This window comes from Malassezia pachydermatis, assembly GCF_001278385.1.
Source record: "Malassezia pachydermatis strain CBS 1879 chromosome Unknown scaffold7, whole genome shotgun sequence".
Classification (NCBI taxonomy): Eukaryota; Fungi; Basidiomycota; class Malasseziomycetes; order Malasseziales; family Malasseziaceae; genus Malassezia; species Malassezia pachydermatis.
Genome location: NW_017253144.1, coordinates 302,127 through 325,963, shown reverse-complemented (window position 1 = coordinate 325,963; position 23,837 = coordinate 302,127). Strand labels below are relative to the sequence as shown.

General features: G+C 52.9%; 12 protein-coding genes across 12 annotated transcripts; 7 read left to right on the top strand and 5 right to left on the bottom strand.

Moving 5' to 3' along the window:
* Positions 1-10: 10 nt before the first annotated feature.
* On the bottom strand, positions 11-789 carry Malapachy_1605 (hypothetical protein; the record flags this gene model as incomplete). Its single annotated transcript, XM_018136108.1, has 2 exons — positions 11-687; positions 720-789. The coding sequence occupies 2 exons, from the start codon at positions 787-789 to the stop codon at positions 11-13; spliced, it is 747 nt and encodes a 248-aa protein (XP_017990658.1).
* Positions 790-955: 166 nt separating this feature from the next.
* Positions 956-1,559, top strand: Malapachy_1593 (med6-domain-containing protein; the record flags this gene model as incomplete). Its single annotated transcript, XM_018136096.1, has 3 exons — positions 956-1,248; positions 1,272-1,366; positions 1,399-1,559. The coding sequence occupies 3 exons, from the start codon at positions 956-958 to the stop codon at positions 1,557-1,559; spliced, it is 549 nt and encodes a 182-aa protein (XP_017990735.1).
* A 207-nt stretch (positions 1,560-1,766) lies between these two features.
* Malapachy_1606 (hnh endonuclease family protein) lies at positions 1,767-2,126 on the bottom strand (the record flags this gene model as incomplete). The annotated part of the gene is made up of 1 exon (XM_018136109.1): positions 1,767-2,126. The coding sequence occupies one exon, from the start codon at positions 2,124-2,126 to the stop codon at positions 1,767-1,769; it is 360 nt and encodes a 119-aa protein (XP_017990922.1).
* An 820-nt stretch (positions 2,127-2,946) lies between these two features.
* On the top strand, positions 2,947-4,437 carry Malapachy_1586 (mitochondrial processing peptidase beta subunit; the record flags this gene model as incomplete). Its single annotated transcript, XM_018136090.1, has 3 exons — positions 2,947-3,039; positions 3,090-3,255; positions 3,284-4,437. The coding sequence occupies 3 exons, from the start codon at positions 2,947-2,949 to the stop codon at positions 4,435-4,437; spliced, it is 1,413 nt and encodes a 470-aa protein (XP_017990753.1).
* Positions 4,438-4,638: 201 nt separating this feature from the next.
* Positions 4,639-5,384, bottom strand: Malapachy_1582 (vacuolar atp synthase 16 kda proteolipid subunit; the record flags this gene model as incomplete). Its single annotated transcript, XM_018136086.1, has 5 exons — positions 4,639-4,650; positions 4,723-4,967; positions 5,003-5,042; positions 5,091-5,237; positions 5,280-5,384. The coding sequence occupies 5 exons, from the start codon at positions 5,382-5,384 to the stop codon at positions 4,639-4,641; spliced, it is 549 nt and encodes a 182-aa protein (XP_017990750.1).
* A 286-nt stretch (positions 5,385-5,670) lies between these two features.
* Malapachy_1584 (3-isopropylmalate dehydratase) lies at positions 5,671-7,959 on the top strand (the record flags this gene model as incomplete). Its single annotated transcript, XM_018136088.1, has 1 exon — positions 5,671-7,959. The coding sequence occupies one exon, from the start codon at positions 5,671-5,673 to the stop codon at positions 7,957-7,959; it is 2,289 nt and encodes a 762-aa protein (XP_017990755.1).
* A 50-nt stretch (positions 7,960-8,009) lies between these two features.
* On the bottom strand, positions 8,010-9,008 carry Malapachy_1603 (hypothetical protein; the record flags this gene model as incomplete). The annotated part of the gene is made up of 1 exon (XM_018136106.1): positions 8,010-9,008. One exon carries the CDS (start codon positions 9,006-9,008, stop codon positions 8,010-8,012), a length of 999 nt encoding a protein of 332 aa, XP_017990657.1.
* A 119-nt stretch (positions 9,009-9,127) lies between these two features.
* On the top strand, positions 9,128-11,241 carry Malapachy_1613 (fha domain-containing protein; the record flags this gene model as incomplete). The annotated part of the gene is made up of 4 exons (XM_018136116.1): positions 9,128-9,264; positions 9,296-10,152; positions 10,543-11,198; positions 11,236-11,241. The coding sequence occupies 4 exons, from the start codon at positions 9,128-9,130 to the stop codon at positions 11,239-11,241; spliced, it is 1,656 nt and encodes a 551-aa protein (XP_017990842.1).
* A 4,992-nt stretch (positions 11,242-16,233) lies between these two features.
* Positions 16,234-16,804, top strand: Malapachy_1592 (60s ribosomal protein l23; the record flags this gene model as incomplete). The annotated part of the gene is made up of 2 exons (XM_018136095.1): positions 16,234-16,249; positions 16,365-16,804. The coding sequence occupies 2 exons, from the start codon at positions 16,234-16,236 to the stop codon at positions 16,802-16,804; spliced, it is 456 nt and encodes a 151-aa protein (XP_017990734.1).
* A 206-nt stretch (positions 16,805-17,010) lies between these two features.
* Positions 17,011-17,340, bottom strand: Malapachy_1607 (hypothetical protein; the record flags this gene model as incomplete). Its single annotated transcript, XM_018136110.1, has 1 exon — positions 17,011-17,340. The coding sequence occupies one exon, from the start codon at positions 17,338-17,340 to the stop codon at positions 17,011-17,013; it is 330 nt and encodes a 109-aa protein (XP_017990923.1).
* A 1,533-nt stretch (positions 17,341-18,873) lies between these two features.
* Positions 18,874-21,246, top strand: Malapachy_1588 (transmembrane gtpase fzo1; the record flags this gene model as incomplete). The annotated part of the gene is made up of 1 exon (XM_018136092.1): positions 18,874-21,246. One exon carries the CDS (start codon positions 18,874-18,876, stop codon positions 21,244-21,246), a length of 2,373 nt encoding a protein of 790 aa, XP_017990748.1.
* A 192-nt stretch (positions 21,247-21,438) lies between these two features.
* Malapachy_1595 (phosphoribosylglycinamide formyltransferase) lies at positions 21,439-23,613 on the top strand (the record flags this gene model as incomplete). Its single annotated transcript, XM_018136098.1, has 1 exon — positions 21,439-23,613. One exon carries the CDS (start codon positions 21,439-21,441, stop codon positions 23,611-23,613), a length of 2,175 nt encoding a protein of 724 aa, XP_017990729.1.
* Between the last annotated feature and the right edge of the window lie 224 nt (positions 23,614-23,837).

The following is a 23,837-nucleotide window of genomic DNA, read 5'->3' as shown; positions in this document are numbered from 1 at the left end:
TGGGGCCGATTTACGCACCCTTGTAGTTGTACTTCAGATTCGACAAACCAATCGTCTCGCGCTCCGCCTTGTGGATCCACCATTCAATAAGAAGGTGAATGCCCAAAGCGCCGAAGGGGAACGTCCACCAAGCCGCATCCAAGAAGGCACCGGCACCAAAGGTAAGCAGCGGTGCAGGCCATGTGCACACCCACAGGAAGCCCAAGTAGACAATCTGAGGCGGCAGAACCTTGGCGAGGTGCTGACCCTCGGACTGCTGCGTGGGGTCCGCCTTCACATTCTTCGTGGGCTGCAGGCGAAGGTCACGCAGCACAGGCACAAGCCATCCAGGCGCAGTTCCGAAAGGATGAGGCTGCGCAGGGAAAGCCACGCCCTTCATCTTCACAAGGCCTGCGCGGGAAGCACACTCACGGCCAGCTAAGAACATGATATAGGTAAGAAAGCCAAAGATAAACATATAAATGGGGAACGCCGGCAGATACGTCAAGTCATCCTCCGTTCCAATGATTGAATGGTGCTGCAGGTACAACGTAACATGGCTTTTGCTGTGGTTGCCCAACAAGTAGGAGGGGATCGGCGTCAGGTATAGGAAGACCACCAGCGTGTACACCACCAGCATACCAGCACGGTAGACGAAGTTGGCCTTGTCATTGTCGTGGCGAATCTGCTGGATCACATTTTCCTGCTCTGGCATGGTCAGTGGAGGTATTATTCCGTACCCTGTTCGTCCATAATATCATCATATTTCGAGAGGAGCTCCTCGTTCGCACCACGTTGACGACTCGTCATGGTGGTTAATCGGCTTCCAAGACTTACGCGCGAAATGCCACGCGTCCTGCGTGACCCACTAAAAAAGAAAGCATGTGAAAGACCTACTAGGCATGACCACGCACACCTGAACATCCTCCACTCTCCACCGCCTAGGCGCGACGCAACGCCCTCTTCTCGCAGGGCCATGGCGCAGCCGAATGCTGAGGATGTGAATCCTTTGCATGTACAATGGAAGAATCCAGAGTATCTTGCCTTCTTAAGCGCACAGAAGGGACTGGCAGGGGTCAGCCAGTCTGTCTTGGACACATCCAATGTCATGGATTACTTTAGCTCGTCTCCGTTTTACGACCGGCGCAGCAACAATGAGCATGTTCGCATGCAAAGTGCTGCTTTGATGGCAGAGATCATGGCGACACAACCGCAATCATCAGAAGAAGTCCTAAAGAAAATGGCGAGACGACACGAAGAAGAGCTAAAGTACGTTGACGGACCATTAACAGTAGACGCTTTACCGGTCTGGAATTTGCCTTGGTACATGCACGCCCCCCTGGCTGTTTTGTGATCCATAAACGGTGGCGCAGAGGTCCTGATCGAGGTAGGTATACCCTACACACTCACATCCGCCAGTGGACCCTCCCTTAGCAGCGTACTATGTTATCAACGACTGTGTGTATCAAGCGCCAGATATGTACACGATTCTTTCCACGCGATTGGTAGGTACTCCAGTTCAATTAACCAAAGCAATCCTCTTTACTCGGCCTGCGTACTACACTTGGCTTGCATCGTGAGCATCGGTCGACGTTCAATCCGCGGCGTGGATACTACGGACGGTTTTTGACAGCTGATCAACCTTCCCCGACTGCGCAGGCATCAGCATCGGCAACAGACGCACCGCCAGTGGGAACCAGTACAGAGAACCAGGATACGGTAATACCAGAGGCCATGATAGAGTCATAAATATCTACTTTGATAGATTTGTATAATACATATGGGCATTAAGATACATCGTGTCGTGCACGCTTCGCAGGCGGCGTGGGAGAGGTCGTAATGTTGCTAGACGGTGTCGTATCTGAGGATGGAGATTCACGTGGCGTGCCTAGCAGAATCTCCAAGCCAAGAATACCTTTGCGACTAGGCCCCGTGAATCCACCGCGAATCGGACTGCGGCAAACAGGGCAAAGGCCTTTGATGCGTTCCGTGCCGTTGGTCGCGCGTAGTCGTGTCGCTGAGAGCTGTGAATCTCGACGCGAGGGTGACGGATCCATCGTAGCCTGTGTCTGCCTCTGCTGCCGCCTTTCTTGTAAAATTTCGCGCGCATTATCCACAGATACGCCAGCAACATTGGCCAGGGTCATAGCAGCGCCACTGCCCAGTGGCGTGAATAAATGCTGTGCGGAGGCCGCAGAAGCGAATTCATGAGGCGCGTCATGCTCTTGCCTAGCATTGGTAGCCAGAGAATCAAACAAACAAGAGCCACAGAAAATGTGACCACAGGGTGTAACACTCACGTTTTGGGGAGGACATAGACAGATAGGACATCGATAGGTAGAAAAGAGGGCGTTTTGCACAGAGGGCGGCTTTCGTGGCGCGGTCGCTGCACGGCGCATAGCTTCACGAGCAGCTTCGATTTTTCGTTTGCGCAGGTCCGCAGCAGTGAGCTTGCGCACGGCTTCTACGTAACAATCATCCTCCGCCTCCCCCTCATCGCTCACTTCAATCACAGAAGGGCGTGGTGGTAATGAAGTGAGAAAGGGAGAAGCTGGAGCAGACGTAGACTCTGATCCTGATGCGGTAGAAAAATGCCCCTGAGGATCAGATGGACTGACACTATGCGAATCCTCTGAAGGCATGGGGGAATCACATGGGCGTTGCACGACGTGCATTCAAGTGTCCATGCGTGTGTGCGTTCTTGTGGAGGAAGCGGCCATGCAATCCAAGCCTGGCACCTCCACAGTAGGGGTCCAGTCAAGCTGTACCGCTTAGCAATCAACCGAAGATGCCGCGTCGGTCGAAACCGGGGGCCGTGCTGGGGGTAAATTAGCAAATCAGGTATTTTGACGAGGCCTGCCCGCCCAGCGGGGCCGGGCTCCATGAGCGAGCGTAGCGATTCTTCTCCTTTCTCTCTGAGACTTTTCGAGTCGCCCACATCTCAGCCGCTTCAAAGACATTGTCGTGATGTCGGCCCGTCTGTTCTTGGCAAACACTCTCAAGGGCAACGTGCGTGTGCCGTTTGCCTCGCGCTCGCTGGCCTCGGCTGCCGCCCGCCAGGTATGTTGCTAGCGCGTCTTTGGAAAGGCAAATTCTAACATGTATGCCAGCCCCTGACACAGGTGACTATGCTCCCCAACGGCTTGACGGTCGCTACTGAGTCGAACCCCACGTCGCAGACTGCCACCGTCGGTGCGTGGATTGACGCTGGTTCGCGCTCGGAGTCGGCACGCACCAACGGTACTGCGCACTTTTTGGAGCACATGGCGTTCAAGGGTATGTATATCGGCAGACTTACATGTAGGCACCAACAACCGCTCGCAGCAGGCGCTGGAGCTTGAGGTGGAGAACCTTGGTGCGCATCTCAACGCGTACACCTCGCGTGAGCAGACCGTCTTTTACGCCAAGGCCTTCCGTCAGGATGTCGGTAAGGCTGTGGACATTATCTCGGATATTCTGCAGAACTCGAAGCTCGACGCCTCGGCGATTGAGCGTGAGCGTGATGTGATCCTGCGTGAGCAGGAGGAGGTTGACAAGCAGGTCGAGGAGGTCGTGTTCGACCACCTGCACTCGGTGGCCTTCCAGGGCCAGGCTCTGGGCCGTACTATTCTGGGCCCCAAGGAGAACATCCTCTCGATCAACCGTGAGGACCTTTCCAGCTACATTAAGTCGAAGTACACGGCTGACCGCATGGTCCTGGTTGGTGCCGGTGGTGTTGAGCACGAGGAGCTTGTGAACCTGGCCAAGCAGCACTTTAGCGGTCTGCCTGTGTCGCAGAACCCGATCAAGCTCGGTGAGAGCCAGTACGAGCCGAGCCAGTTTGTTGGCTCGGAGGTCCGTGTGCGTGATGACACTGCCTCGACCTGCAACGTGGCCATTGCCGTGGAGGGTTGCAGCTGGAAGTCGCCTGACTACTTCCCTATGCTTGTGATGCAGTCGATTTTCGGCAACTGGGACCGTTCGCTCGGCTCCTCGCCGCTGCTCTCGAGCCGCCTGTCGCACATCATCTCGTCGAACAACCTTGCTAACTCGTTCATGCACTTTAGCACGTCATACTCGGACACGGGTCTCTGGGGTGTGTACATGGTGAGCGAGAACTTGATGAACCTCGATGACATGATCCACTTTACTCTGAAGGAGTGGCAGCGCGCCTCGACGGGCCCTGCGCCAGCGGAGGTCGCTCGTGCCAAGGCGCAGCTTAAGGCATCGCTGCTGCTGGGCCTTGACGGTACCACTGCGATTGCTGAGGACATTGGCCGCCAGCTTGTCACGACTGGCAAGCGCTTCACGCCGCAGGAGATTGAGGCTGCGATTGACGCTGTCACCCCGGCTGAGATCCAGCGTGTGGCGCAGAAGTACCTGTGGGACAAGGACATTGCGATTGCCGCGACTGGCCGCGTGGAGGGTTTGATGGACTACAACCGCATCCGCGCTGACATGTCGACGCTCCTGTACTAATCGCTTTCCCTTCGGACAAATCGATAGAAACATGATAGTCTCGGACATGTGACATCGCTTTGGACTGTGAGGTGGCTAGGCCCACATGTGCAGCGAGGCAGAGCACTCAATCGAAGAGAGGTTGCACGCCCATCTACAGAAAATCAGTTCAGATGTGGGTAGATACGGGCAAGGCTATATATATATGCACTCGCATTGACATTAGAGCGTGCACTGCAAATCGTTAGTATCGTGTCCAAGGCGACGGGCCGTAGGCACATCGCTGCCTAGCCCAAGAATACGTACGCTCATAGCATCTTGGCTCCTCGTGTTCAGGATCAGGGCCACAATTAGACCGTACAGACCCAGCACTTCGGCGAAAATGAGAATCAGAATCATACCAATGTAGAGACGCGGCTGCTGCGCGGTACCACGCACACCAGCGTCACCAACGATACCAATGGCGAAACCGGCAGCGAGACCAGCGAGACCGACAGAGAGACCGGCACCGAGCTGAATGAAGCCAGCGTAGAGAGTCATCGGCGACTTGACTGTGCGTGTCAGTGGACCACGGCCTAATACATACTGTCACCCGAAATGAGCACACTGACCACAAGACCGTAAATCTAAGAGGTTAGCCTGCATGTTCTTCACCGTGCACAAAAGATACGTACAGCAATGATACCAGCCATAACCACAGGAATAATACACTTGATGAGGAGATCCGGACGAAGCACACCCATAGCCGAGATACCTACACCGGACTTGGCGGTGCCGTAACTGGCACCGAGACAGGTGAACACAATGGCCGCCGTCACACCCTACCATGTCGATACAACATGTCGAAGCAAGTCGACAAGCACATCGATGTTAGCATTCCGATCTTCGCCAGCGAAGTCTGCACGTACCATAGCACCGAAGAACGGCGCGTATACAGGGCAAAGATCCATGTTAATACTGTCACTCATTATGCAACGTTGGACGAAGCGCAAGAAAACAAGATGAGCGAGCGTGCGTGCCTACCACCGATCCCGGCAGCCACCGCCCGCCCTTCGTAGGCCCACGTTGCCACGGGCCCGCCGCTTCGGCCGCAGTAGGTCACGTGAGACAGAGAAATCGAGCGAGTGACAAGGTGTGGGTCTGCTTGCAAATCAGCACGCAACGAGCGGTGGAGTGGCGCGGTGTGGAGAGAAGAAGTGGCTGCCGGCTACTGAGTCATGCGGAGGTTTTCACGCTTCTTTGGCACGAGAGATCATGACGTCGTCCACGAAGCCGCGCACGATCTACCAAAAGATCTTTGATTCGCATCTGATCTCGGAGGAGGAAGATGGTACTTGTCTCATTTACATTGACCGCCATTTGGTCCACGAAGTGACCTCGCCGCAGGCGTTTGAGGGTCTGCGTATGGCCGGTCGTCCGGTGCGTCGTCCGGACTGCACGCTGGCCACCGTGGACCACAACATCCCGACGATCAGCCGTAAGACGTACACGGACACCAAGTCGTTCGTGCAGGAGCCGGACTCGCGTCTGCAGTGTGTGACGCTGGAGCAGAACGTGAAGGAGTTTGGTCTTACGTTCTTTGGCCTGACGGATGCGCGTCAGGGAATCGTGCACGTTATCGGCCCTGAACAGGGTTTCACCGTGCCCGGTGCGACGCTGGTATGTGGTGACTCGCACACAAGTACGCATGGTGCGTTTGGTGTGCTGGCGTTCGGTATCGGTACGTCGGAAGTCGAGCATGTGCTTGCCACACAGACGCTGCTGCAGAAGCGTATGAAGAACATTCTTATTGACGTCAATGGCGAGCTGCCGGAAGGTGTGACCAGCAAGGACATCATCCTGCATGTCATTGGTCTCATTGGCACAGCGGGTGGCACTGGCGGTGTGCTTGAATTCGCCGGCTCGACGATCCGTGGCCTCTCGATGGAGGCGCGTATGAGTATGTGCAACATGGCCATTGAGGCAGGTGCGCGTGCCGGTCTCATTGCGCCTGACCAGAAGACCCTGGACTACTTGAAGGGCCGTCCTCTCGTGCCGCAGGGCGAGGATTGGGATCGCGCTGCGAAGTACTGGCTCTCGCTCGCCAGCGACGAGGGCGCGCAGTACGACAAGGTCGTGCGCATCGATGCGAAGGACATTCCCCCCACTGTGACGTGGGGTACCAGCCCGCAGGACACAGTGCCGATCACCGGTACCGTCCCGGACCCCAAGAACGCCCCGAGCGAGGAGCTGGCGAACGAGTGGGAGCATGCACTGAAGTACATGGGCCTGGAGCCCAATGTGCCGGTAGAGCAAATCAAAATCGACAAGGTATTCATTGGCTCGTGCACCAACTCGCGTATTGAGGACCTGCGTGCGGCGGCGCGTGTGCTGCATGGCCGCAAGGTCGCGCCGCATGTCCAGGCGATGCTGGTGCCTGGCTCGGGTCTGGTGAAAAAGCAGGCGGAGGCGGAAGGTCTCGATACTGTATTCAAGGCGGCCGGCTTTGACTGGCGTGAGGCGGGCTGCTCGATGTGCCTTGGTATGAACCCGGATCAGCTGTCGCCAGGCGAGCGCTGCGCCTCGACGTCAAACCGCAACTTTGAGGGTCGTCAGGGTGCTGGTGGTCGTACGCACCTCATGAGCCCGGCGATGGCCGCAGCCGCAGCGGTGACGGGCTACCTGACCGACGTGCGCAAGCTGAATGCTGGCTCGCTTCCAGGCTTTGCCGCTTCGGAGGCTGGCTTTGAGATTGCTAAGCAGGATGCGCTGCAGTTTGTCGAGCAGGGTGCGGTGCGTGCGCCTGCCGAGTCCGCGCCGCCTGTGCACACATCGCACGCGGAGACCTCCAAGGCCTCGGCGCAGGCGAAGCCTGCGGCGGGCGCGCAGGGTATGGAGCCGTTCCGGGTGCTGAAGGGCATTGCTGCGCCGATGGAGCGCTCGAATGTGAACACGGATGTGATCATCCCGAAGCAGTTTCTCAAGACGATCAAGCGTACGGGTCTGGGCTCGGCGTTGTTCTGGCCGCTGCGGTACGATGTGCAAACAGGTGAGCCGATTGCGGACTTTGTGCTCAACCAGAAGCCGTACGACCATGCGAAGATTCTTGTCGTGGCTGGCAGCAACTTTGGCTGTGGCTCGTCGCGTGAGCATGCGCCATGGTCGCTGCTCGACTTTGGCATTCGCGCCGTCATTGCGGAGAGCTTTGCGGATATCTTCCGCAACAATATGACGAAGAACGGCCAGCTGCCTGTGATCCTCAAGCCGGAGGAAATCCAGCGTGTGCTCCAGGACGCGCAGGCCGGCAAGGAAGTCACGGTGGATCTCGAGCAGCAAAAGGTCATTTGCGAGGACGGCACAGCGTTCAGCTTCGACGTCGCGCCGTTCACGCGTCACTGCCTGCTCAACGGCTTGGACGATATTGCGCTCACGCTGCAGAAAGAGGCGGAGATTCGCGCCTTCGAAAAGGGCCGCGTCGATACCCCGTGGCTCAACGGTGTGGTCTACGGCAAGGGCATTTCCGCGGCGGAGGCTCGCATGGCCAAGCCGACCACGGACTGGTAGAGAAATGGACTGCACTCCTACATGGTACATAGGCTATTTTCCATGCTATATCAATCAAAGTACGTTTGCAAGGTGCTCGCAAGCTGCTTGGCATAGTACACGCCTACCTCGGTCGCCTGATGAATCGTATCGAGATTCAGCTCGCCCTCGCCACGCTGTCGAAGTCCATAGACACGCCCACTGGCCGAGGCCAATACAGCGATACTCGATGACAGCGCCGACTCTTCTTCCAACGTAGGATCAAGTAAAAAGGTATCACGGACAGGGTACACAGACACACACACAGGCATGTCGTCACGGCCATGCAGGGGCACGCCATCGTCCCATTCACTCGCCAGCGCAAAGTCCACAGCATGCGACTCGGCATGGCCAGGCGCATTCGCATGCCCACGCGTAATGTACTTGATGCCCGCAGGATCGTCTTCGCCCACATTGGTATCCTCCTGCGTAGTATCTGTCGCAAGAATCTGGGTCGAAGGCAAACGTGTATCCCACAGGGCTGAGTAGACAGCCGCAAAGACGGCATCCAGGACATTGCCGCCACTCCAGGACATGACATAAACATCAAGATGCAACTTCCAGTACTTGGACGACGGCACAACAATAAACTGCCGCGCTGTAAAAGGTCCAAGCATGGTCCCAGCCTCAGCAAAGCATGCCTGAATCATATCTTGGATCAAACTGGTCATCATGCCCAACTCAGTGGCATTGTGCTCATGGAGCAAGGCAGGTGAATATTCTACCAATGCCTGAACGCGGGGCATCGACGGCATCCATGGACGGAACGCTTTCTCGGTTGACGAGGAGCCTACCTGCATAGGCACCACAGGTGCGTCCATCGTCTCAATTTCGGCCTTGACACCACACAGCACTTCAGTACTGCCGAGCAATACACGTGCAGATCCATCGGCCTGCTGCGACGCAGGCGCCTCAACTTCGATGGCTCGAAACTCGGATAAAGTACGTCCATCCGGACGGTGCGCTGGTGAGGCTTGTAGGCCATCCAGCAAGAAACTGCGCTCTGCGCGTGAGAGCGCTGCAGGCGCCATGGTCGTCGACAGACAGGCCTCGAAGCAGCGCTTCCTATCACGTGATAGAGAGCGTTTCGCGTCGACCCACGCGTGGAGGCATGCATTCGTCCTACACCAACACCCCTGTGCCCCGAGCGATGGCAGCAGCGCCGCTCCGTGAGCAGCCCGTGGCACAAGATGCGCGGCGTGTGCGTGGGACACTGCATCTACTCGCACATGATGGATCAGAAAAGGGCAGGTTCGTCATGTCAAAGATCACAACATCCCTAGGTCGGTGCGTAGAGAAAATAACACTCACATCCCAGCGCCCTTTCCAACGACGTACGTCTCTTGCTCGAAGATGTTAGTCGACTGCACTGCAGTATTGTATTCGACAAAGAAAATCATGCAACTCTTCATATTTACGGCGCAAATGGTGTATGGCATAATCATTCGCTTCTCAAACCACAGGATCGGAACACGTGTGTGTCGCTGGCTGACGGTGACCAGTTAAAAATTTCAAAGCATCTCCTTCGCTTTGCGTATGGGACACCCTATGAAGAAAAAGAAGAAGGTATGGTATCGCAAGCAGAGGATATTCAAGATACGACGTGTGTGCCTGGAGAAGACAACGTACCAAGCCCGTCATCCTCCTATCTTGAGAATGATGTGACTCCCACACCTACGCAAGACGAAGCAGAACAGGATCCAGAACTACCTGCCTGTACGGCTCCCCTGGGAGAACAACTCGGTAATCTGTCAGTCTCGCAGACAAGCGCTACCACGGACTCCCACGAAGGCCATGGTACGGCGCAGACAAATTTGATACCGGAAAAGACCTACAATGAGCCTGCACCGTCAGCTACGTCCACACCGAGGCGAGCACGACGTGCCTCTCATCTAACAACGACCATTCCCCGTCGTCAGAGTGCGCGTCTGAAAGCTCGTGCTAGTTTGCCATCGATGCGTAGTGCATGGACGCCGGAGCATGCCAAGAGGCCTGTCTTGGTATCCCAACATGTGGACATACCTGAAAAGGATACGACATCGATATCTACTGTGGACGGTACGCAAAATTTATCTGCTTCCCTGCCTCAAGAAGAGAGTATGACAAGCTCCTCGATTGCGGTGCAAGAGTCAGACAAAGCTCGCGATCCTACGTTGGAAGATATGGATCAGAAGAGTATGTCCATGGAAATGGATGGGGGAAACACTTTAACCCCCAGCATCGATGGTAGTACAGAAACTTTGTGTTTGAATACAGCAGAAGAGAGCCTTGTCGACGCTGAGCTGCAAGCTGTTCCATCTCTTCCGTCCAGCCCCTTTTCACCGAGGAACTCGTCTGTGCTGTCACCACGCGTCCCCCATTCACGCCCCTTATCGGGGATGATGATGAGCACGCCATTGGTTTGGTCACCATCAAAGTCGCGAAAAGTAAGCCTTCGTACAGCGACCTTGCTCAAACGAAGTGCGCAATACCCTATTCTACCCATGGATGTACCCAGAGACCGACAGTCATCAGCATCAATGCTAGACAGTTCCCCCCATACACAAGCATCTATGGGTTCAAAAGATATGGACTTGAATAGCTCGTCGTACCTAGCGTATGACGAATCAGATGCCCCATCCAGCGATGACGAAGAAGAAGCGGAAGTGGAGAAAAGCCTCGAACTTAGCACAGAGGTTGGTACTACGCCGTCGCCTAAGCCAAAGCCTCTCGGCCCACACTTCCTGACACCCCAAGCGGACAAGCCAACAAAGGTCGAAACTCGTCGTCTCTCGGACATCCAAGCCACAAAGGAAAATGACAAGAGGACGCCAATGCCGTGTCATCGATCATCATGGCAATGGCTTAGAAATATGCTGTCGCCTAGCTCTTTATCCGCCGAATCGGAGGCAGAATCTAAGGCAGAGGACATGGAGGCGAGGGAATATCCTTCTATGATGGACACAAGTGATGTGGTGCCAGAGGGGGAAAATACAAGGGACGACGAAGAAACGGACAAGACACCGAAAGTTGCGGAGCCGGAAGAGGTGGCAGAAGAAGTGGCGGAAGAGCCCGTCTCCAACACCAGTATCGAAGCAGGCAGATCCACTCTGGCCGTCGAGTGTCTCCAAGAGAAAAAGCCAGAGCCACCCACTCCCGATATGCGTGTATTGAAGCACATGTTCTCCGAGCCACGACCAGTGGCTGGTGTCGATACAGCTCTTTCTGACTTCCGCCACTTGGTGTATGCACAGGAACGTACGATGGCTCCACTACCAGATCTAAGTTTAGCACAGGCATGGACGACCTTGGAAGTGGACAAACCCCCTTCGACTCTGGTGTCAGCAGAGACAGAGACAGTGCAAAGTGACCAAGCGCCGCCTGTGATAGAGGATGCCGATGCGCCTAATGATACCAGAATATCTGCTGCACCGACCCTTGCACCTGCGCCAACGCAGCCAAATGTAGAGCGCCGTCGATCCAGCAGGTTGTCGGAGCCAAGGCGACGTTCTATAATTTCGCTGACTTCTGCTCCGTTGGATTCAACATCCTCACAGTCGGCCCATCTGCAAGATCTAAATCCGGTGAGGGCACCATTGACTAACTTGAAATCAGTGACCAATGTGGCTGCATCTGCCTCTAATGTCGACTCGGACATGGCTTTGCGCCGAAGTACACGCATTGTGACGAAGAAAGAACCATATGTGCCCGTTCGAAGACAAATTGTACCACGCAATAATATGAAACTCCCACGCATTGGCACATTGCCTTCGAACATGACGCGAGGGACGTCTACCGATGCAGCATCTGCAGACTTATCCGCTAAAACAACGCCGACTACAGGAGTAGCTGGACGGTTGCCCACTGCCTCTTCGAGACTGCCTACCTCGACAAGCGCTGCGCCTCGCGCACGAACATTAAACGTATCCTCTATTCCTTTATCGAAAACCACAACTACGAGCTCGTCACAAACTAGAACTGCCCAGTCTCTGAAGAAAGAGCCAAGCAGGACGATGCGGGCCCAAACTGACCGTTCAATGCCATTACCTCCAGGCGGACAGCCCAAGTAGGTACAATAGAAACAATTACTATGTGACGCCGTCGAGCCGCATATGTCGCTTATGTGAGAAAATGAATGATGGCTATAGAGGGGCATCGATTACGCAATCAATCAAGATTATGATGTCTGTTCTATTAAAAAAAACTTGATTGGCTCACGTGTCAGTTTATGTATTTTTCCGATGCTAAAACATATTGAAACGATTGGGCCTCATGAATGCATAATTACATGGTACGTTCTAGACTACAATGCTTAAGTTCCTAGTTGATTGGGCTAGTGAAAGTAAAGTCTTATTTCACTCGTAGGCAACAAGAGAGAGATTTGCAATATAGCTCAACGACAACCTATCGCCATAGGCTCTCACAAATGACAGATTGTCACCATACCCCTTTTCACTGATAGAGATAGATCTATTATTGGCTTCGATCTAATTCAGAATTAATGGGCTGGAACAAATTATTGTAGTTTCCGAATAAACGCGGTGAAAAGTGGGGGAATTGAGCATTTGATTGACGCACGGCGGGTCTAATTGAAAGCTGCACAGACTGTAAGGTGCAGATGTCCGATATACCCACTGGTGTCAACTAAAGCGGGACTAATACAATTTCTGATTTTTTTTCCGCTGTCAGGTTGTCCCCCAGCTCCATTCTCTCCCTCTTGGTATTGCAGACGGCCGTCCTGCTGTAGACCAGAGGGAAGAGGTACAATTATACAAAGTGATAACATGGACGATTCTAAACTGAATCCGTCCATTGACAGGTCTGCTCTAAAACAAACGTCCAGTGATGATATCAAAGATCTGAACATTCATGACCATCCCACTTCGCATAAAAGGCCTTATCAGGACGGTTCCCTTCCTTCTGCCGTACCTGCTGCCTGTAGGCTCCCGCCAATAGACGCCTACAGAGCGACGCCGGCCCCATCCCAATTACGGTACTCTTCTACATCCCCCACGGCTCGGGTGCCCTTGTACAAGTCCCATTCATTGCCGGTGCTTGCAACACTCAAGCCGCCGCATGCAACGCGCAGCAATGAAAGTGAGCGGGAAAGTGTTTATGGATCACCACCTGGTACCAAATCAAGCCGTCCTATTTGGCGTGGTCTTCTTGATAACCCAGGTTCATTTGGCCGAGAACATGAATCTCGGTTTGGCTCAGAGTCGCGTCGCACGTCGGGTTCCATGTACTTTGAGTCACCTACTAATCGTGCCTACATGCACCCTCACCATAATTGGAAATGGGATGGACACCCGGACTCTTGGCCTGTATCTCAGCGCGACAGTCAGTCAGGTACAATCGAAGAACATCAAGCCCCTCACCAAAGACTTCCTCGCTCTTTCATGACTCGCTCTTCATCCAATTCTATGAGAGACAGACCCATGACATCCGACAATCACTCTCCCCCCGACCAATTGTACACCAGTCCAAGCATGCCAGAACTACCTCGACTTAGTGAGGAAACAATGACGCGGTATTCGCGGCCTTCTCTTCCTGAACATCGTTCTTGGTATGCTAGCTCTTCATACAGCGGGCATCGCATGGCGCCGTACAACCGTGCGCGTACTTCCTTTCATCCAGATCGTCGCTGGCCCAGTACAAGCGATATGTATGATCGATATGGTCATGGTGGAATGTCTAACTATTCTCCGCACACTCGTGGTCATTACCCACCCCAATATTCCTCAATGGCTGGTCGTCGAACACCGTCGCCTCAAGGAATGCGCGCTTACGATTACCCTCATACCAGCCAACACAGGTCTTATGCCAATGACCCCACTGCTTATCGTTCTGAGACGGAATCTATGTATTACAATAATGCACCTCTGAAGAATGAAGGAGAGTTGCACGATCATGCAGGAGCTTCGGCATCGAGCCAGATGTCAGTACAAGGAAAACAGAGTAAAGGTAAAGACCACGCGAATGTTTCCAGTTCATCAGAGCAGCAAAAGTCTGCCCAAACCATTCCTAAGCGAGGCGGAAAACTTCCAAAGCATATTACAGATATGCTTAAATCGTGGCTTTTGGAACACGCAGACCATCCTTATCCAACTGAAGAGGAAAAGCGGGCATTTTGTGACTACACGGGACTTGACATTTGCCAGATCTCCAATTGGTTTGTCAATGCCCGAAGACGTATTCTTGTGCCGCAAAATAGCCGATCTACTACGACCTCTGCTACAACAACATCTGCAACTGAATGACATCATACGGGACACAAATGAAATCCACCTTTATGGAGACAATGTAATTGTGTTTGGTCATAGTTTCTACGATTTTTTTTCTTAAATAGCATCGAACTAATTCTCAATCTCATCCTTTCGTTCGTATCTCACGTAGATTCTGTGTAGGAATTGGGAATGGAGATGATCACTCGGTTTTGCTCATGTGCCGATGTAGAGATGATGGCCAAAATGAGCGAAAACCGACTAAATACTTATCTCCACAGATGTGCTGCATTGACATCAAATATCGACTTTATTGTATGGGGGACAATCCACCCTTTTCTTTGCCTGGTTATAGCTGGGATCCAGCGTATGTTCACGTTTTATCGCAAGGTTAACCTAAAAAAGAAGGAAGCGATTCTTCAAAACTAGTGAAAAAACCAAAACAGTCAATCCGACTAGTCTCAATGACAGTCTAACGAGCAAACCAACACCACGTCCGAGAAGTGTGCCTTCTTTGGATAGAACGCACACACCAAGACCTCTCCGCTCACCGGGAGTTCAAACTGGTCATATTCCTTTGTCATATGTACATCAATACCAAAGGTACGTATCTCACTATTGGCTTATGATTCAGAGGTGTGATTCTTAATATGGTAAAACATTTTGGTGTATGCCAAACAATTGATGTGAATGGCATAGGGTCTACGTACCAGCATATTACAAAGATCCTTGTATGTTTTCGAGAAACTCACAATCTAGGCTGCACCAATTTCTCCTGCTCACAACTCTCTCTGTGTACTCTTTGAAGATGGCAAACTTTTATGGTATGTAATGCCTTACTTATTTTAGTATGAAAGCAGATCACATTTTAGATGAGTTCTCACAACTTCATACCAGCTATTATTTTAACCGCGCATCTACGTCATTTTCTGACTCTACACAGAACCTATTTCTCACGTCAACTGCACCTATTACACTGTATCAGCTCACAAAATCTTCCGGGTTGCTTGTCCAAGCTTTTGTTGAGGATCGGTTAAATGTCCATGTGACATCTACTGCTACAAGCTCACGAAATGTGCAAATATCATACAATGGGCCTAGTTGGACTGCCCATTCAGATCTACGGTGCATGGATGTGTGGGAACTTGAGTCTTCAGCCAACCTTGGTCTTGTGATTGCACTCGGTATCGGGAACCATGTATTTGTATTGTATGTTTCTCTTCGTGAGGAAACGCCACAATGGAGAATGCGAATGCAATGTACAAAAAGTGACGTGATGGCAGTCTCAATGTGTGCCAATAGCCCTACGATGATTCATCTTATGGCAGGAACACGATCTGGACTAGTCTTGCATACTTCCCTATCTGTATCCATGAACTGGTCTTCTAAAGATGCCATACCACCTGATCAAACATATTCATATACGAGACACAAAGCATCTGTTAGCCATGTGTATTTGATGGCAACATCTGAATTCATTGTGGCCTATACTGACGGAACTCTCCTGCTGAGTGATTTAAACAAATGTATGGATACACCTACACGGATTTTTAACGGGCATCGCAACCATTTTATGCAAGGCTTGGTAAGTAAAGAATGAGATTCTTATATATATTAGGGATTTGATGTTGACCCTCTCCGAAAACTCGTATGCTGCGCGGGCGACGACAAACAGATTCGTATATGGCATCTATCGGAGTCTGAGCCAATTTGTACTCTTCCTTACTCCCGAGGTGCTGGAAAATACACAAGCTCGTCAATCACTGAATTTCCAAACAATATAAAGGCCGTTTCTTGGGGCTATTCTACGCAAAACTCGACTCAGACTGCATTCCAATTATGTCTTTATGTAGGATGCAGACACCAAGTGTTGGTGTATGCGTGGTCGCCGCAAGACTTGCATTGATCTTACATTTGTATATGCACGGACCATATAGCAAAACTATACCCATCACATGACCACCATATGACACGTGACACATTTCCCATTTGTGGTTCCAGTACGACCGCAACTTCAAGGCCCTTTGTCACTACACAACCGCTGTCATTTATCATGTCGCCGGCCACTGGTACGTATAGTGCTATCGGTGTCATCGTCGCTATGGCAAAGCTGTTATAGAGACGTGTGATACGGAAAGCTTGGTATTGGAATGAACATGGATACTAACATTTTTCTCACCACAGACAAGAAGGTTTCGTCTACGCGGAAGGCGAATGTTGCCAAGAAGGTTGTCCAGAAGGGCAGCTCGGGTCAGCTGCGTGTGCGTAAGGTGCGCACCTCGGCTTCGTTCCACCGCCCGAAGACCCTCCGTCTTGCGCGCAACCCGAAATACCCTCGCAAGAGCGCTCCCCACTTGCCGCGCACTGACGCCCACAAGATTCTTCTTTTCCCTCTCAACACTGAGAGCGCCATGAAGAAGATTGAGGAGGTGAACACCCTGGTGTTCATTGTGGACCGCAAGGCCAACAAGTACCAGATTAAGCAGGCCCTGAAGAAGGTGTACGATGTGGACGCTGCTAAGATCAACACCCTCATCCGCCCGGACGGCAAGAAGAAGGCGTTTATTCGCCTCACTGCTGACCAGGATGCTCTTGACGTGTCCAACCGCATTGGTTTCATTTAAAGTCATGTCTTTTTTTTAGGCATGCAAACCAAAAGACGTCACTGTACAGTAGCACTATATCTGTTCGTGATGTACGTAGGCGATACAACCGTGGATGAAAATTCAACAAGGTGCGCTTCTTCGCTATCCTGAGTGTGTATGTATGTCCGTCATATCGTCCGTTCATAAAATGCGGCATGCATCTGGCAATTAGCCTGGCAGTCTGTTCATAGTCCGGCCAGCTGCTTCACGCTAGAGGGCATAGTTGGTGGGGCATGTCCCACTATAATGGTCCCATTCCCACCAACGGCCAAGTCATTGGGTATCTCTGCAAAGCCCACTTCAGGATGGAGAGCCTCCGTATACATAGGCACTGTGAGCATGTCTCCCTGCTCGATGGGGGCTTCTGCCTTGGGCGAGTCGTTCGGGTGCAGCAACGGAATGTGTTGCAATACTTGGGTACGCAACCAAACCAATGGCGATGGGTTCTTCTCTTCTGACTTGGATTCAAAAATACTCGGCAAAGCTGAGCGCGGCAAGACTTCCAATTGTACCATTTTCTTGTCCACCTGCCTTACTCGCCAAGGATTGATCTGTGGTCCTCCCGAGCCAATTCCTGTAGATGGTTTCGACTTGGCTTCATCATGCGCTGTAAATAAGGCTTGTGTAGCTTCAATAATGGGATGATAGATCCATCGCTCGCCCTGCGGCCCAGCAAACCATCCCAAATGGCCGCCGCACTTACTGCGCGCTAAAACAACGTTGGGATTGCCCTGGATGGCCTGGACAACATGTTGCAATGTGGATGATGATACAATTGGATCATCATCTGCATTTAGTGCCAATAGAGGACGGGCCACATTATGGATTACACGAAGCGGCGAGCTGTGTTGATAGTACGCTTCTGCTGATTCGAACGGAAAATCACCATAAGGGCTGGGCAAACCACCCCCAAGCCTCGTTATAACATGGTCAACAAATCGCAGAGTACCTTTGCGTGGCTTTTGAAATGATGGCATGGCAATTGGTTTCGTTGGATCAGGATCAACCTTTGTGCCAAACATCATTTCCAAGGGCGACCAAAAAGCAGGAGACAATGCCAAAGTATCAGCATGGTTTCGCACCATGCTACCGAGGTTTGTCCCCATGGCATAAGCATAGACCATGGATACCCACGTAGATTCCAAGCAGTCACTTGTCTGTTGCAACTCAAACGGAGCACCCACAGCAATCGCACCAATGAATGGAGTAGACTTCCCAACTTCGCCCATGAATTTTGTCATGATAGCACCACCTAGGGAGAAACCCATTGCTAACATGGGCGATTGAGGGAACATACGCGTCAGTAATAGCATCGCACATTCTAAATCCGTTGTCTTGCAGGCGGAATATAGTTGCGGCGATGTCACCGGTGTGTGAGCACACCCGCGGAAGTTTACAACCACACAGCGCATACCTGCTCCCCCCTCTTCCTTTGGTTTCACCATCTTTGCCACAGTATTCCGAACATAACTCTCGTAGGATCCACCAGTGAGACCGTGCAAGATGACGACTGTCGGCACAGCCTCCTCTTCTGTTGGTTCCGCCAATGCAAGCGGTGCAATGTCTAGGGAGATCAAACCACCATCTGGTGTCATGATCACCTTACGTTTATATTCCACCTTATCCACATTGGTGAAGTCTGCTACGGCTGACCAGACGGTTTGCATATGTCCAGAAGGGAGCCAACGTGTCGGCCACGCTTGGTTTGTCCCAGCGAGGCTGGGGCATTTCTGCCGAAGTAAGGTTGCCAAAGCATTTACTGTTCCTTCACTATATTCCAGCACAAAGTCGAATGGTCGTGGCAAAAGAGCATTGCGAGCCACACCGAACATGGACCTCATGTTGTGCCAAGACCGTGAAGTAAACGCAAGGACCGTGCGTTCCAAAAAAGTTATCAACGTAGGGTCTATGTCCAGTCACGAGACTTGCCGGGTGGATGGGCCTATAGTCTGAGTCATGGGTAATTTTGAAAATAAAAAATAGAACGCCACCGTGAGGTGGATAAACGGACTCGCCGGTAAAGAGCGATAGGCCACCTTTTCGCTACGATGGCTTCGGTATCATTGGAGACCAAGCCAACCTCAAAGCCGGGCGTCATAGAGGAGGTGCCTTCTCAGGCACTCTCTCATGCCGCTACGTCTGAAATGAATCAAGAACTGTATATGGAAGGGCGTGATCGCCTTGTAACCTCTATTGATGCTACCAACGAAATCCTTAGTGGCCTGCGCCAGTTTAACAAGGACCAGTGGGTGCTTCGCTACCCTACCAAGGCGAGCAGCGAGTCGATGCCTCTGTCCGTCCTACGTCTGGACTTGAAACTTGGTGCAGCTCAGAATGCTAGCACTCTCGTTGATTCCATGGAGAAGTCGACCGTGGGCCAGCTTCTGGAGGAGCGTATGTCTCGCTCTTTACAGCACCTTAAGAACCTTCGAGTTCGTATCACAGACACTCAGTCTAAGGTACTTGTCACTGGTGATTTAAACGCTGGTAAGTCTACCTTTATCAATGCTTTGATGCGTCGCGAGCTGGTGCCGACCGACCAGCAGCCATGCACTTCTGTTTTCTGCGAGATTCATGATGCTGTGCGTGACAATGAGGACCGTGAGGAAGTGCATCTCATTCGTGACATGGCTTCGTACGATGCGAAGGATCCCTCGACCTTTGAAGTCCGTGGCCTTGACGAACTGGAGGCTGTTTTCGCCGAGGAAGAAGAGCGGGAACACACTGAGCTTCCAGTGCTCAAGGTGTTCTGCCGCGACGTTCAGGCGGCCAAGGAAAGCTTGCTACACAACGGTGCTGTCGATATTGCACTGATTGACGCTCCTGGTCTGAACCAGGACAGCGTGAAGACCACGGCTCTGTTTGCTCGTGAAGAGGAGATTGATGTGGTTGTATTCGTTGTGAGTGCTGAGAACCATTTCACTTTAAGTGCTTGTGAGTTCCTTCAGAATGCGAGCAACGAGAAGGCGTACGTCTTTGTGGTCGTCAACAAGTACGACCAGATTCGCAACAAAGACAAGTGCCGTCGCCGTGTGCTTGAACAGATTCGCGAGCTGAGTCCGCGTACATACGAAGAGGCGGAAGAGCTCGTGCACTTTGTTGACTCGCGCTCGGTATGCGACATGGCCGAGGAGGCCAAGGAATTGAGCGACCAGGTGAAGCGCTTTGAGAACTTGGAACAGAACCTGCACGACTTTGTGCTTCGCCGGCGTGCCAAGTCGAAGCTGCTACCAGCCAAGACATACATGGACCGGCTTCTGTCGGACGTCATGTTCTTGGTCCAACTGAATGAACAAGCTGCTAGGTCCGATCTTGCTGCGGCACGCCGGGACCTAAGCAAGAGCCGCCCTGCCCTTGAGAAGTGTGAAACAAGCGCTGTGAAGGCTCAGCGTCTGGTCGAGGGTGAAGAGGACAAAGTGGTTTCTGCTGTGGCTCAGTCCACGGAAGAGGCTGTAGCTCTTGCGCTGGAGACAATTGGTCGCGGCGAGTCGGCCCATGCCTCGGTGACGTTGCCTGCGTACCCTGGCCTGTTCAGCCTGTGGCAATATGCCCAAGATGTGCGTCATGCTCTATTGGAGAGTGTCCAGGCCGCTGTGACTGAGTGTGAAACTCTGGCTCGCAACGCAACGACCGAGGCTGTTACTAAGATCAGCCAGACGGGTGAATCCTTCCTGCCGAAGGATGTTGATGTCCCGAAGCGTGTGTTCGTGCCTGAGGCCATGTTTGCGAAGAAGCCTGAGAACACTATGTTTACGGGCCTGGGTGTAAGCACGGACGCTGTGGCAGTTCGTTTGACCGACTTGTTTGATGTGCCGCACCACTTTACTGTGCTTATTGGTGCGAACGAATCGAAGAAGACACCAGAGAATGATGCGGATTCCCAGGCCCTTGTGCCTAGCATGACGATTGGCCTGGGTGCTCTTAGCCTGGTGGGTACGCAGGCGTTCAACCTCAAGACCATTGCTGAGGCTATTGTGCGTGTAACCGACCTACTTGGCAGCCGGGTGGTTCGTCGCTGGGCGGCGCCGGTTCTGTTCATGGTAGGTGTGGGTGCTGTGGCCTGGGTGGTAACAGACTTACCGAACGCTGTGCCACGGAACGTGGGCCGTAGCCTGAAGCACGAGCTGATGAACGGCCACAGTGTCGTGCACTTGCCGAGCAACAGTGCTGCTCTGCTGCGCCACTCTTCCAACGTATTTGCCACTATGCATGGTATGCGGACGACGCGTGAAGTACGTAAAGTTCTCCGTCTCGCTAGCTGGGACATCCAGGAGAAGTTCCGCGTTGCCATTGCTCAACGTCGTGCCGATGTCCAGAAGGCGGAGGCACAAGAAAAGCTTGCCTCGGCTGCGCTGGCATGGCTCACAGAGACGGCTGCGCGCAGTGCTTCTGTGCAAACCCAAGTCGCCAGCGCTTTGTAATGACATGATCCAGCCTTGATCCATTCTCTGTTCCTTGTACCACACATCTCCATCTCTACTAGTACTAGATTGATATAGACGCATATACTATACTACTCTTCTCTGATTCGAGCCACGTGATTTCGATGCGACAGCGATCTGGGGCGGAGGTACGTCGCTGTGGATGTGCGGGTGGTCTGTTCGTCTGCGACTATGTCTGACGGTGTCTCCGACTCGAAAGCCGACACATCCCCCTCGCGTGCCAAGTCGTTGCTCTCGCGCTATGGCGGTGAGAATGGTCCGACTGGCCATGCATCGATGGGTGATTCTGAGTCGCCCGTGTCTCTTAGTTCATTTATCGGCGGCAAGGCACAGACCCCACGGCTTGGCAAGTTGGCTGGTGATGGCCGCACATCGATGAGTCCAGACAGTGAGAAAGAGTTCCAGGGCTTGCCGGGTATGGCCAAGCCAGGTTCTATGGCCAGCTTTATGGAGCAGCGCCAGCGTGAAATGTTCCCGGAACACGCCAAGGAGGCTGTCAGCCCACCTTCCGAACTTGGACCCGAACCTGCTGCAAAGCAAGAGAAGAAGGAGACACCTTCCGTGACATCGCTTCCAAAGCGCAGCACATCAGGCAAAGAAATGGTCGTGCTCATTTCAGGCTCTGGCAGTAACCTCCAAGCTTTAATTGATGCTACATGCGGCGACAAGCCTGTTATACCAGACGCTCAAATCGTGCGTGTCATCTCGAACCGTATGAAGGTATTTGGTCTTGAACGTGCCAGGAATGTAGAGCCGCCGATTCCTACTCAAGTCCACAGCCTGAAAACTTACCAAAACCGCAACCCTGGCAAGACGCGCGATGACTATGATCTCGTGCTCGCCGAGCGCGTTTTGGGTGAAGGTCGTCTCCCTGACCTGATTGTCCTGGCTGGGTTTATGCACATTGTATCAGAAACCTTTTTGAGCGCCTTGGGTCATGAGACCTCGTTGGCATCGCCGCCAGCGTTCAGCAAACGTCCACCGCACCCGATCCCCATCATCAATTTGCACCCTGCGCTGCCTGGTGCGTTCGATGGTGCGGGAGCAATTGAGCGTGCCTATGAAGCGTTCCAAGAAGGAAAGATCGAGCATACAGGTGTTATGGTGCACAAGGTTGTGGCTGAGGTCGACCGCGGTGCGCCTATTATTGTGCGCAAGGTGCCTATTTATAAGGAGGATTCTCTGGACGACCTTGAAACCAGGATGCACAGCGTTGAGCATGAAATTATCGTTGAAGCCGCTGCCAAGGTTCTTGCAGGTGCAGAAGAGATGGCTGTCGAGCCAGTTCCACCTGTGCACTCCCAAGAGCCCACTGTTTTCTTACGTTGGGGCAAGGATAAGTCATGGACGCCTGTGCCTCAACCCCTTGTTGTATACGACTCAGACGTGATCTGGGTCCAAGGAGCCACACCATTCCTATGGCTTGGCCATGCTGTCACAGACGGCTGGGATGCTGTGCTGCCCAAGGGGGACTGCGCAAAGATCCAAGCGTCTGCGACAATTATTCATCAAGGCCGTGAACCTACCACCTTTTTGCAAGTGGTTGGCGGTGTGCTAGTAACGCGACAGGGTGAGCCTGATGCGTCTGAGCCAACAGAGCAGCTGTTCACTGTGCGTCATGGCGAGCATGGCATCTATATCGACGAGGTAGCGTTTGCCGCTGCGTCAGTCAGTGCCGCCTTTAGTGCTGTGGCTTGTACGTCTCGGGGTCTCTTTGTGTGGCACGGCTTAGGCAGTGGATCTGAGCAGCGTGAACATGCAACGAAATGGGCACGCTTGCTAGGTTCTTCCAGCAAGGAACTTGATTCGTCGTCGTTCTTTGCCTTATTTAAAGATGACGTCTACGCTGACGGTTGGCACCATCGTCACCGCACTTCGCTTCCACCATCGCAGCGCGAAGCTGTGATGTATTCTCCTGCTTCATCATCCGCTCCTGTACCGTTCTCACTAGGCGCTATTCAGTCGAATGCTATCACTCTGGTGGACGGCCGTCTCGAGATCTATGTGATTGTCGGTGCGCAGGCTCGTGGCGATCGCAAGGGCATTGACGCCGCCTTGGCACGTGCTGAAAAGTTGGCCCAGCGTAGTGATCCGACACAAATGCAGCCTGCTATCCATGTCCTTGTGCTTCCTAGCGTGGCTCCCCTGGACTTGGTAACTTTGGCGCGCGATCCCTGGTACGCCAACGTGTTCACAGCGGAGGCGGACAAATCCACTGCCATCTTTATGAATGTGCACTCATTGGCCGAAGCGAAGGCTCAGCTGGCTGGTGCACGGCCTGCGCCTCCCTCCACGCTTCCGACCAATCGCAATTTCTTGCCCGTGGGGGTGCAACCCGGTGCATAATATTGTATAGGATTTTAGCCGTCAAACAATCTGACCTTCCATTGACTAGTGCTTGGCAGGCGACTCGCCCTATTCACATTTTCTCGGTCCCATGAGTGGCTCCGATAAGGAAGATGTCCAGCAAGACTGGCAGGTAGATGATGGGTATGGCAGTTTTGGATACAGCCGCCCTGCTCTACCTGCACCGCTGGCTTTGCATAACAATGAACCGGAGCTTCCTCGTG